At 32.3% G+C, this 13,623-nt stretch overlaps 2 protein-coding genes across 3 annotated transcripts in view; both read right to left on the bottom strand.

The window, feature by feature from the left end:
* LOC134851284 (mucin-2-like) overlaps window positions 1-1,291 on the bottom strand; it is a 48,830-nt gene extending 47,539 nt beyond the window's left edge. For both annotated transcript variants that reach the window (XM_063867296.1, XM_063867295.1), the window contains exon 1: window positions 1,120-1,291. The gene's annotated coding sequence lies outside the window, so the exon portion shown is untranslated. The remainder of the gene's footprint in view (window positions 1-1,119) is intronic.
* A 628-nt stretch (window positions 1,292-1,919) lies between these two features.
* LOC134852028 (uncharacterized) lies at window positions 1,920-5,474 on the bottom strand. The gene is made up of 2 exons (XM_063868305.1): window positions 5,306-5,474; window positions 1,920-2,698 (listed from the first exon to the last, which is right to left on the bottom strand). Exons 1-2 carry the CDS (start codon window positions 5,472-5,474, stop codon window positions 1,920-1,922), a joined length of 948 nt encoding a protein of 315 aa, XP_063724375.1.
* Window positions 5,475-13,623: the final 8,149 nt, after the last annotated feature.

The following is a 13,623-nucleotide window of genomic DNA, read 5'->3' as shown; positions in this document are numbered from 1 at the left end:
TCTTGCTTGAAAAACCGCTCAAAAACCGCTCATTTCTTGCGGTGATTTTTGAACGGTTTTTCAAGCAAGATTTGAGAGGTTTCAAGCGGTTTTTGAGCGGTTTTATAAAGAAAACCGATTAAAACCAACAAAAAGGCCTCGAAAGGTAATGTGACCCCGGGTTCACCTCCATAAACCGAAAATGCTTATCTTACAAAATGCCGTATCAAATGTATGGAAAAGTGCTAATCATACAATTTTCATGCTAATTCAAAATACCGTTGAAAAAAATATTTAACCTACTTTCTCCGGCTATTTGAACCAAATACAACATTCTGGTGATGAATAATAACTAAGTTTACTTCTTTGAAAAAAATGGTTATCATACAATTTCCATTTATGAAAATTGTATGATAACCATTATTTATGAAAGGCAAGGTTTTCAGAAATTGTTAAAACTTGTTTATAAACAAACTTAAATTATTTAGGAGTGCTTTTGCTCAATTTAAAGGACATTGCTCATCAAAAATGAATATTTAATTTGAAGCTAAAAAAATGTTTATCCTACAATTTTCATATATGAAAAAATGTTAATCCTACAATTTCCATATATGAAAAAACGCTTATCCTAGAGTTTTTTTCACAATTTACTGAGTCTGTGAAACTGTAGGAAACGCGGGTTGCCCACCATAGAAGATAATGAAGTTGAAATGTGAAGCATGATTTGAGCGGTTTGAGCGGTTTTTTTTAGACAATTACGCTCAAAATCTTGCTTGAAAATGAGCGGTTTGAGAGGTTTTTGAACGGTTTATCTTAAAAAAACGCTCAAAAACCACGCAAGATTTGAACGGTTTTGAGCGGTTTATCTAAAAAAACCGCTCAAAAACCGCTCAAACCGCTCATTTTGAAGCAAGATTTTGAGCGTAATTGTCTAAAAAAACCGCTCAAACCGCTCAAATCTTGCATCAAATTAGGTGAAAAATCTCGACTCGGGAACCCCGCCAAAAATTTCTTAATTTAACCGAGGCAAGCTCAATGGTCGTATAACTTGATAAAAGACGCAATCTATGCTACTTTTCAGTGTCTATACCAAAAAGATACTAGATAAGTTGAAGTGCAATTGGATGACTAAGAATTTACCCTGATACGCGCCCTGTCTGGATTCCTGCTCTAGGTAAAATTAATGCGTCTTTCTCCAATTTCTCACCCCCTCGTAACTTAAAATTTTAAAATAGAAATTTATAAATTGTTTGGCGAATTTATAAATGAAGTTTTATAAAGTATTCGGAGGATAGCAAAAAATTGGAATCGACAAAAATATTTAAGAAGAGCAATCCGTTAAAGCAAGTTTTGCACAATAAATTGAGTTTTTCAAGCTTGAGACTTAATTTTTGAGGCTAAATTTTTCAACCTTGAGACTTAATTTTTGTCTCATAAATTAGCGATTGCAAAGTTCAGACAAAAAAAAAACAATTAAAAAGAGCAATCTGCAAACTTTGAACTAAATTTGAATATTTAGGCCATCTTGAATATAATTATGTCCGCCAAATTATTTTATGTTGTTTTCATGGGAAATGAATTTTAACGAACCGTACCGATGAAATGAGTTTTACACATTTATTAACGCAGGCTTTTCATGCTTTGTCAAAACTTCAAACTGATAAGTAACACGGATTATCCTTAGACAGGCTGGATAGCCTTCGATAGCTCCTCTGCGAATCACAGAAACGACTATTAATCTTATGATTGTATGACTATGATCTATGATCATTATTATAAATATTACATGATAATGATTATCATTAATTACTATTATTATATCAATCTGAAGGTTTTGACAAACAAAGAAGCAGCCAAAGCCAACAGCTGAGAAATTCTCATTTCAGCTTATAAAGGTGTAAATGATAAAAAAAAAGAAATTTCGAAATCGGTTTGCAGGACTAGAAGAAAAAATCACTTGTGGGTTGGTTTTGGTCCGACGGAACATAGTTGTTGACTGCAGTTTGCGGAGGAACAGTTGCAGGAGCAGCAATTGAAGCATACGTTCTAGAGAGTCCAACATTGGAGTTCTGAGGTTGATCTGCAAGTCTGGGTGGATCTGCTCGTTCGGTAGGTGCCTGCTCGGAGGTTGATCCAAGACTGGCTTTCTTGAACTCAAGTGCTTTTCCAGTCACAGAAACGTTTCCGGGCGAAGTCACCGAACGCTGCGGAGATACGCGGTGGGATCCAGGGCTTTGAGCACCAGTCGCGTTTCCAGGCGCAACATGTTTTGCGGGAAAAGCCACCGAACGCTGCGGCGATACGGTTTGGGATCCAGGGCTTTGAAGACCAGTCGCGTTTCCAGGCGCAACATGTTTTGCGGGAAAAGCCACCGAACGCTGCGGCGATGCAGTTTGGGATCCAGGGTTTTGATGACCAGTCGCGTGTCCAGGTGGAGAAGGTTTTCCGGGAGAAGCCACAGAACGCTGAGACGATACGGTTTGGGATCCAAGGCTTTGATGAACAGTCGCGCTTCCTGGTGGAGACGCATTATTGGGGTTCTGAGTAGCTGTTGGTGAGCCTGTTTGATTGTACAAAGTCGAAAAGTCCGGTCGAGAGCTAATGGGAGGAAACGGAGGTTGGCTAAATCGAGATGGTTTGGTCGAAGAACCAGCTGTGCTCTGTGGGAGCGCATTTGCGGGGAGTCGTGATGGCGACAGACTGTGTTCACCACTTTGAGCTCGCAAAATTGAAATTTAGTTTTAGGGGCTTGAAATTTTTTTATCACAACTATTATCTATCATCTATTATCACAACCTGTTCTATTTATTGAACCCAAAACCTCAAATTTGTGAGATTTGTTCTGGAAAAAAGACAAAAAAATGTAAAAAGGTCCAAAGTCAAAACTTGACTGTTCTGTGGGACAATTTTTTTAGTGTACAAAAAAATGGGCGTAGCTGCAAAAAAATTGCTGAAAATCTTGAAAGAAGCTTTTGAGAAAAAATTATTAATTTTTCAAAAAAAAATAAAATTCTTTCAAAGCGTCTCAAACTAACAACCAAATAGAACCCGATCCGATAATTTTTTTTCGTAAAACTTGTTTTTAATATCACTAAAACTTTTGTGTTCTTGAACTTTTCCCTGAGGCATAATTTTTCGAACAAATTTTAGGATTTACCAACTTTTGCACGGAGGCTTCCGACAACCTGTTGCCTCGATTAAACCCTTGATATCAGAAAAAAAAACGGACAAGAAGTAAAAATATTGTTCCACAAAACCAAGTTCAAAAAAACGGTCAAACAACCAATTTTTGGTTTTTCCGAAGGTCATTACTTTTATCTTAAAAATTAGGCGTCACCGGTCATGTAGGGAAGCTTCCCACAGCTCGTTATAATCATTGAAACCAAAATACCAGAAAAAGGTGGGTAGTAGTAGTGTAAAAGTGGCTAGGAAAATGACCACTTTTAACCCCCCTTTTTTCAGTATGCGGTTTCATTGACCGTGTTTAACCCCCATAGGAGTTGAAATTCGTAATTTTTCCGACAAACATGTTTTGAAGGGGATTAAATTTGGTATATTTTTGGGAACTCTTATGGAAAAAAGATTGGAATTAAATTAAGTTTTGGTTGGTGCTTGTTTTTTCTTCTAAAATTTGGGGGTATTGGCTTGTTTACACGTAAAATGATGTTATATACCTAACATATGCAATGAAATGAACTTGAAGCAACCAAATTATGTGATATAAAGGAAAGCACAAGAATTTGGTAGCGTTGTTCAACTATTGGCAGCGGTGAACGATTTCCTTAGAAAATTCATGTTTTATTGCTGAATCGCGAAAAAAGAAAAATTCGTCAAGTGCGGCAGCCGCTACCACTAATTAGGCATTAATGATCAATTGGAACAAAATCAGATTGAAAAATTACTTTAAGCCATATGGAGGTTGAAGACAAAAAAATTACGAAACACTGAAAACTCTAAAACACTGAAGTTTTTCAAAATTTCGATATTTCCATTTTCCGTGTCTACGGGAGACTGAAAAACTTTTAAAAACTATGACAAAAGCTTTGATATTGTAGAGAACTTTGGAAAAGCTGAAAAATTGAAGTGGCTAAAAATCTTGAAAAGCGAAAACACTGATGAAAGCCAAAAAATGCCGTTAACTTTGCTACAGCAATTTCTAAGCTACAGCAATTTCTGGGGGAAAATTGATATTTATCTGTTAACATATACAACAAAACATAGCGATTTGCGATTTTTTAGCAAGGCAGCTTTGCAAATTTAGAGCAAATTCAATCGGGAAAGACTGAACACAACACAAGCTAAGACAAGTTATGGATACAAGCTCAAAACTTGATATGAATTCGGGGTTATGCTTTAAACACCCAATTGTTTTGCTTTTTCCATTAAGAATTCATTCATTTAAATAAATATTTTGTTTACGCTACAATCCGGTCAACTGTCCTCAGTATATTGTACTCAATGTCAACATGGTTTTAGAAGTTTGGAGCGCTATCAGTTTTTATCATAGATTAAACTTTTGCTCAACAAATTAATTTTTGAGTTTTAATTATAAATCTGAGTTTTTGACTGTTTCCCTGACCACGCTATTGCCTCTAAAAAAACGGTGGCATTTTGATGCAACTATTTGACTACTCATCTACAACTATTTGTGTTAATGAGAGTTCGACATTTCTTTCAATAAATGTCTGAGGTGGTCCAAGCTTTCATTTTCACTAGCAGGATCAAAACAGTTAGCATCATGCTACGTCCTCCCATTTTTGTATCGATAACAAAACGTGTTATTGAAACACTTTTTTTTGTTTGAAAGTGTAAAACAAAAAATCAAGCCTTATCATTAAAACTCTACCTAAACAATGTTCTCACCTCAATTTGGCTACAGCAGTTTTCGAAATCATATAAGTGCCATTTTGAAGTTTCAACGAGTTTCAAAAAATGAAAGGTGGAACGAACAAAAAAGACATGTTTAAGTTACGAATAAAAATTTGTTGTGATTTCTGGAACTAATTGTTTGGAAATTTTACTTTGAGGAATTAAAAACACTTTGAGCCTCGATGCAGAAAGACTTGCTATTTATTTCTTAAACGAAATAAGTAAGCATTTGAGCCATTATCATAAACAGTTCTATCAACTAAATAAGTCTTGAATTTGAAAAAGCGTCTACTGACTGTTTATCTGGTTACACAATTGCTTCACTTTTTTCGGTTTATAAGTTTGATTCAACAGTTTGATTTTTTAAATGGAAACCATTGAAAATTTGTGAATTTTAGAGATTGATCAATCATCCTTCAAATAAACAATAGCTGTCTTTTAAACTTTGTTCGCTCACCGTCTATAGCTCTACCAGCAGCATGTCTTTTCCTACCATTCTTTTGTCGATCGTGTTCATCTGCACGTTCAATGATTCTCCTCACCAAACCATAATTTTCCTCTGATAATTTGGTTATCGTAATCATTATCTCTATGAGCAACAGTTCATCAAACCCTTTGAACTTCATGCTGTTACCAATTGGATTTGTTGTTTGCTGCTTCCATCGACAAGTTTTTTTGAAAACTTGAAAACTGGTCTTTCCTGTTACAATATCTGTACATTTTTCATGGTCATTGACTGCAGATAAATTGAACTTAAAATCGATGCTGCATTTGCCACTTTTTCAAAATGTATTGTTCGTAATAGGGTGCCTGGAAGATCAAATATGTCGAGGATAGTTTTAAAAAAATTATCAAATTGTTTTTCAAGTCAAGAAAATGAAAAAGACTATGATTATAGTATCTGGTTGATTATTCAAGATCATTCTAGAAACTTAAAAAGAAACATAAGAAAAACTTGGGTTGAGTTACATATATACTTTTATATAAAACAAAATAAACGATTACACCTATATTCAAACATACGTACACCAACAAAAAAAATGTAAAACTGCATAAAAACGTATATACACAAAAACATAAAAACATTTGCATAAGTTGCAAACTTCCCTGTTACTTACAAAATATGGTCACACCTATTTTCTTGCAAATATACAACTGTACATAAAAATATAATTACTTAGGTAAAGATATTCGTACAAGCTTACATACAAAAACAAATACACACACACATACTGAATACAAACATATATACATCTAAACATAAACACAAGTATATATAAAAACATACAAACATACATACATACATACATACATACCTACATACATACATACATACATACATACATAATTACATGCAGTTATAGATATATACAAACGTACTTGCAGATATACATACAAATACAAAAAGTTACTCAGAGACATTCATACAAACATACATACAAAATTACAAACATACATACGTACATACATACATACATACAAACCAAATTCCTTACATGCATACATACATTCCAAAATAAAGTTTTTCTAAAAGACAATAATACACACATACAAACGAAATTACATACAAACACAACTACTTGATTACATACGCTTATACATGCATACATACATACATACATGCATACATACATACATACAAACATACACATAAAAAATCTTACTTAAAGACACTCATACAAACATACAAACAAAAGTTATACTTGCACTAATACTTAAATACATGCATAAATACATCCGTACATACATACATACATACATACATACATACATACATACATACATACATACATACATACATACATACATACATACATACATACGTACATACATATATAAATACCTCGATACATACATAGATAACGACATATATACATAAATTCATACATTCATACAAACATACATAGACTTATACAACAGTAGAATGCAAACAAGCTACCATATATAAATAAGTGTGTGCATACAAACAAACAGAAAAATAAGTTTCAGATTTTTGTTCAAATACTGTTAAACCTGCAATCAACAATTCGAAAAGTTTTGCTGACTCACATGCTCATTTTTATAGTTCTGTTGACCTATAATAAACAACCACATGTGAACAAACAAACCAATTTACATTCACTTCACGGCTTCAATATATACACACAATTATATATACATGCCTTTCATACTCACATACGAATATGCTTAAGTATTTGCTGACAAACAGACATGGATTTTTTTAAGCACGCAACTACTCATGTGTACACACTTTCCTTTTAAACAGACATACAATTTAATCATATTTTCGTAGAATTTTACAAACAAACAAAATTGTAAGTGCAAATGTAAACAAAACTTTTTAAAATTTACATTCATTCACTCAGTCCATTGGATATGCAGTCAAAAGTTCTTATTTACACAAAAACATACAAACATACATAATTTTTTAAATACTCAAATGAATACACACGACTAGTATGTACATACATGCTTAAGTACGTACATACAGCCAAAAGCTGTACACTTTTACATAGATACATACCGCCATTAGTACCCACTTACGCACAGCATATATGCGTACCTATATACTATCGCAAATAGTATATTATTAAACTTTCAAAAAGAAATTGAAAACGTTAGAAAAAATAAAGTTGGGTTAGAGTTATTCTTCTAGTTATAATTAGTTTGGTTTCACAAGCACATAAGGACGAAAACACAATCGTACACACAGACAGATCAACCTGCGACCCAATATCGATAATTTGAGCTATAGTATTTTAGAAAAAATTCTTCGAACTATAATAAAACTAATGTTAAAGGTATGGAAAGAAAAGTTGTTCTAAGCTGATGTTCAATACATTGTGATGTTCAACTCAATTATGTTTCAAGTAGAAAAGAAAAATTTTCAACAATTTTCAATTTGTGCAATTTAAACAAACCAAATTTAATTTGTGATTTTCTAGAGCGACCATTTTTCTGACAAGCAACGCCAGTTTTTTTTATTTTTGAAGATTAACGACAACAAAAAATTTTGTTCTTTTTTGTTTAATTTAAATTTGTTTTTAAAACACACAGCTAAACATTAAGTATTGAATTCAACTCAACTGACAGAACAAAGCGGCACAAAACACAAAACAGTCTGAAACGTTTTCAGATTGACTCCTCGTATACCAAAAATTGATGAATTCCGATTACTTTTTTTTGGGAGCAACTGGTGTTTCCATTCGGCTTATATCGGTCTGGTTACTGCACCAATGACTCTCTGTTAGATTGGTATCAGCAAGGTGAAGAGTAACAAGGTGAAGCTAGTGGCTCCATTCCCAGGCCGACTTGGGCCTCTTGACTTCCTGGATATATCCAAGTTAATTCTACGATAGAGGAACGCACTCATAAGGAGTTGAGTAAATCTAGATCTTTAAGAGCATAACTTTGGCTGTTCGCTGAATCGATGATATATACTGCGATGATCAAAAATTCTTCTTTTCTGATGGGCTCTTAAACCATCATTTCAAAAAATTTAAGAACCTATATGGAAAATATGCAATTTAGGATTATTCAACTATTGTCTAATAAGAAAAGAAAATCTCCAGGACGAGTCATGTGAAAAAAAGAAGGCTCTTGAGCGGAATCAGTCAAACTTTCCGCATAATTTTTTTCAAATTTTGTGATAACGGAGTGCAAACACTTAATTGAAACGGGTAATTTTATGAATCAAACAAAACAAGCACGTGCCTGCAGAGGCGTTGTTTTTGTGCTAATAACAGGACAAGTCGAATCAAGAATTGGAAAAGAAATAGCTGATAAATGCTTTATTCTGTATAACCATCAGAGCTTTTAATCCGATAAACTAATAACTCTATCGACTGTTCGTCTATTCTCGCAAAATGAACAGTTCGCATTCATATCTTGTATTCAGCGGCTGAACTAAAATACACAAAAATTTCCGCATGTTTGATTTAGTTTTTTGATTGGGTATAGATGTCAGTACACAACCCGAAAGATTTTCAATTGAAAAGTTTTACAATTCACTCTGATTTAATATTACCGGAATTTGTTAATCTGTTCGGAAACTTATCCAATTTGGCTAAACTGTGTATGATCTATCACTGACTGACAAGCGAAAGGATCGATTAAACTTGAACGTATGTATATATGTACGCTTTTGTTTCTTATGTGTGTGTTTATTGGTATGTGTAATGGCTCTTTTCATCTGAAATCCTTGACATTTGAATTTGATATAAAGTTATCAGAGTTTGTTAATCTGCTGGGAAATATATCCTATTTGGCTACGCTGTGGATGATCTATCACTGACTGATAAGCAAATAGTTCGAATAAACTTGAACTTATGTTTATATGTACGTGTTTTTTTTTACGCTGGTGTATATCGTTATGTGTAATTGTTCATTCTATGTAGCTAGAACAAAAGCTAGAAGTAAAAGCCACAAATTGAACTCAATGTAGTTTCAATTCCAGATTCGCCAAGCACTACTAGAACATTTTACTAGGTACTATTTCTGTACTATGTTCAAACGAGTTACTACAAAGTAAATTAATAATGTGTACATGTGTGTTTTGCATGTACAATAATAATTAAATCTTTTACGGTTTGCTTGTATTGGAAATGTTATATAAAAAAATGTATAAGCAAGTTGTTTTAAAGAAAATTTCGAATCAGTTTAGATAAGTAATTTTCATTAGAATTACAGCTTGGTGTCAAAATCATTTCAATGTGTTCTTTTCAATTCTCCTCATTATTCTAGATGGGTTTAGGTTATCAACCAGGTTTTGTATATGTAAAATTAGTGCAAGATGATAGGCGTTGTAATCTATTTTTGTTTTACTTGCAACCACGACTAATGTCTACTTCTTATGATTGTGGTTATATAGGTTTGTATAATTTTTTCACATGTATAAATTCACTTTTGTAATCAGAATATTGCTGTCAGAACTGCTACTTTACAGGTAAAAACAATTCATCTCAAATTTTTTGTCTCTTGATTTCTGAATACTTCACCACATATTAAAAATTTACCAGATACTATATTAAAACGTGCTTCTATGCCTACATAGACACAATGTATGTGATATGTTTTTACAAAACTACTCATTGATTTCTTATCCTAACTTATCTGTTCAGTGAATTTCTAATAAGAAATACAACTAAGAAACTAAATACTTGAATTTTTTCTTTCAGATTTTGAATAAATCTCACTAGTTATTTGATGTGTAATGTGATCAAACGAGTGTCTTTTTGTCAATATAAAAAGCGAGTATGTAAGTGTCTAAGTTTGCATGATTTCTTCATCTCAATTATGCGTTTAGGCCGGTAGGCAATTTCTATCTCGGTATAAATGAAAAAAAGTGAAGTGAGCTTGACTTAAGCCCTGTTTTGTCAGGAAAAACATTGTATGTGTCACCTCAACGTAACTTTTAAATGTACCAAAACAGGTACAAATTATAAATACGTGCGTTTATTCTTTTTTCAAATTAGATAATTGATGCTGTGAAAATGGTTTCTTAAATAATCTTTGTTATGTTTGTTTATTTGTTTAAGTTTTGTTTAGGAACGACTATAAAAGATCTATATTCTCTGTTCATAACATTGCAAAATGTTAATTTTACTGCTGTTGTCACCATCAATTTTGTTTAACATTCATCTCCTAAATAAGGCTGGAGTTTATATGCGTGCCCTTCATTAGCAGGTTTTAAACTTTTTCAGTTATCTTCCGTTTCGTTAATTTTTGATAAATCAGATGATTGCACGTTTCGCCCACAGTGCACACGTTAAGCTGCTGTTATTCACTTAAGTGCAAGGATTTTTCAAAAAAATTTGCCACAAAGAATTTCAATAAAAATTGTAAATCTATCAAATTGATATTTTTAAAAATCACTTAATAGTCCGTGAGTTTTTCTTTTCCAACCTTGTCCTAGCTTCATTCGGCGTGCAATCAAGAAACGTGCAATCATCTGATTTATCAAAAAATAACAAAACTGAAAAAAAAATGAAAAAAATTAAAACCTGCTAATGGAGGGCATGCATATAAGTTCTAGCCTTGTTTAGCAGATGAGTTTTAAACAAAACTGATGGTGACAACAGCAGTAGAACCAACGTGTTGCAGGTTAATCAAAAGTGAGTAGAATTTTTTTGTAGGCGTTCCTAAGCAAAACTGAAAACCAAACTGAAAAAAAAACAAAACTGAAAAAAAAACAAAACTTAAAATAAAATTTATTTTAAAAACAATCATTTACAGCATCCTTTATCTAAATTGAAAAACAAATAGATGCACGTTTTCATAAATTGTACAATGTTTTGTACATTTAAAAATTACGTTGACACAAACAAGATTTTTCCCGACAAAGCAGGGCTGAAGTCAGGCTCACTTCAATTTTTTTTCATTTATTCGAAGATAAATAGTTCCTACAGGTGTAAACCCAAAAATGAGACAAATACTTAGACAATTTTATACCCACTTTTTATATAGTTAAATAAAATCTAGTTTCTTCACATTACATATGAAATACCTGATGAGAATTATTTATAATCTGAAACAAAATTTTCAATGATTTAAATCATTAGTTGTATTTCTAATTGAAACTTCACGTAGGAGATTAGGTAGGTTAAGAAATGATTGAATAGTTTTTTTAAAAAAATTACACACTATAGGTCTATGAAGGCATAGAAATACGTTTTAACGTAGAATGTGATGAATATTTCAGAAATCATGAGCAAAAATTAAGATGACTCGTTTTTCTGATTAAAATTGCACTTCTGACGAGGCATTTTGATCACCTAGGTGAATTTATACATATAAATAATTTATAGAAACGTATGTAACCACAAACATAAGAAGTAATCATTAGTCATGCTTGCAAGTACAAATCAAAATTTGATTACAACGCTTATCACTTGCGTTAATATTACATTTACAAAACCTGATTAATAATCTGTACCCATTTAGCTAGAAACAATCTAGAATAGTGAGGAGAAAAAAAAGAAGAACTTGATTTGATTTCAACATCAGCGCAAACAACCAAAGTTTTGCTAATCAAAGATCTACTTTTACTCTTCTCTTTATGAGTGCGTTCATCTATCGTAGAATTAACTTGGATCTATGCAGATAGTCAAGAGCCCCGAGTCACCCTAGGATTTGAGCCAGCATCATCACCCTATTTTTTTCGTTGCAGATAACAGTCTAACATTGAGTCCTTGGTGCAGTCGGCAGACAACCAATATAAGCCGAAAGGAAACGCCAGTTGGTCCCAAAAAAAAATAATTGGAATGCATCACTTTCTGTTAGAAGTGGAATAATTATGAAATTTTTTCAACCTGTTTTGTGTTTTGTTCCGCTTTGTTTTGTCAGTTGAGTTGAATTCAATACTTAATGTTTAGCTGTTTGTTTTTAACCAAATTTAAATTAAACAAAAAAAAATTAAAATTAAAAAAAAGTTGGTATTTCAAGTCAGGAAAGTGGTCGTTCTAGAAAATCACAAAATAAAAATGGTTCGCTTAATTTGCACAAAATGAAAGTTTCCAAAAAAGCTTCTTTACTTCTTGAAAAATCATTTAATTGAACATCAAAAAATTTTGAACACCAGCTTAGAACATTTTCTTTCCATACCGTTTAACATTAGTTTTATTATAGTTCAAAGATTTTTTTCTAAGATACTATAGCTCAAATTATCGATATTGTATAAAAACGGTGCAAAAAAATGAAAAAAAAAACACTTCTACCTCTGTTTCATAGCTTTTTCGAAATTATTTTTTTTTTTCGAAAAACGTAATTTCATGGTTTTGATAGAGGAGAAATAAAACGAAGAACTTGAATTGATTTCGACATCAAACTGTATTTTTATTTACAATTATTTTTCCTTAATTGATTCGAATCTTTTAAAAAACAACATGCCTCTACGTCTTTTTTTTGATATAAAATTTTGAATAAAAGCACATCGTATGACATGTAAACATCAAATATGCAATACAATACACACATGTACACTTAAATAAATTACTTTGTAGTTACTGGTTTAACATAGTACAGATACAATACCTAGTACAAGGTTCTAGAAATTCTTGACGAATCTAGAACTGACTCTACATTAGTTCGATTTGTTGCTTTACTTCTTGATATTGTTCTAGCTACATAGAAAAGAACCATTACACATACCGATATACACACACGTAAGAAACAAACACGTACATATATACGTAAGTTCAAGTTTAATCGATCCTTTCGCTTGTCAGTTAGTGATAGATTATACACACCATAGCCAAATTGGATAATTTTCCCAACAGATTAACAGATTCCGGTAATATTATATCAGAGTGATTTGTAAAAATTTTCAATCAAAAATTATTCGGGTTGGGTACTGACATCTAAACCCATTCAAAAATCTCGATCAAACATGTGGAAATTTATATGTACTTTTTAGTTCAGAAGCTGAACACAAGATAAAAATTCAATCACAAAACTATGCCTTGATATATTACTTGCCAAGAATTGTTCAATTTTCAAGAATAGATGAGTCGTCGATATATTTATTGTTTTAACGGATCAAAAAATGGAAAACATGTTGTCTTGATTATAGAGAACAAAGCACTTATCAGCTGTTTCATTTCCAATTTTTGATTCGACTTGTTCTGTTTATAGCACCAAAAAAAACGCCTCAGCACGCGCGTGCTTGTTTCAATTGATTTATAATCTTACACGTTTCAATGAAGTATTGCTCTCCGTTATTGCCCATTTTGAAAAATTTATGTGAAAATTTTGACTGACTCAGCTCCAAACGTACTA

Source organism: Symsagittifera roscoffensis, chromosome 7 (genome assembly GCF_963678635.1).
Source record: "Symsagittifera roscoffensis chromosome 7, txSymRosc1.1, whole genome shotgun sequence".
Taxonomy (NCBI): Eukaryota; Metazoa; Xenacoelomorpha; order Acoela; family Convolutidae; genus Symsagittifera; species Symsagittifera roscoffensis.
This window is presented reverse-complemented; position numbering and strand designations above follow the sequence as displayed.

Excerpts from the sequence above, each read along its gene's own strand:
- LOC134852028 (XM_063868305.1), bottom strand. The coding sequence starts at position 5,474 with ATGAAGTTCAAAGGGTTTGATGAACTGTTGCTCATAGAGATAATGATT. Across the intron at positions 2,699-5,305 it reads TGCTGGTAGAGCTATAGACG|CTCAAAGTGGTGAACACAGT; the intron begins GTGAGCGAACAA and ends CAATTTTGCGAG.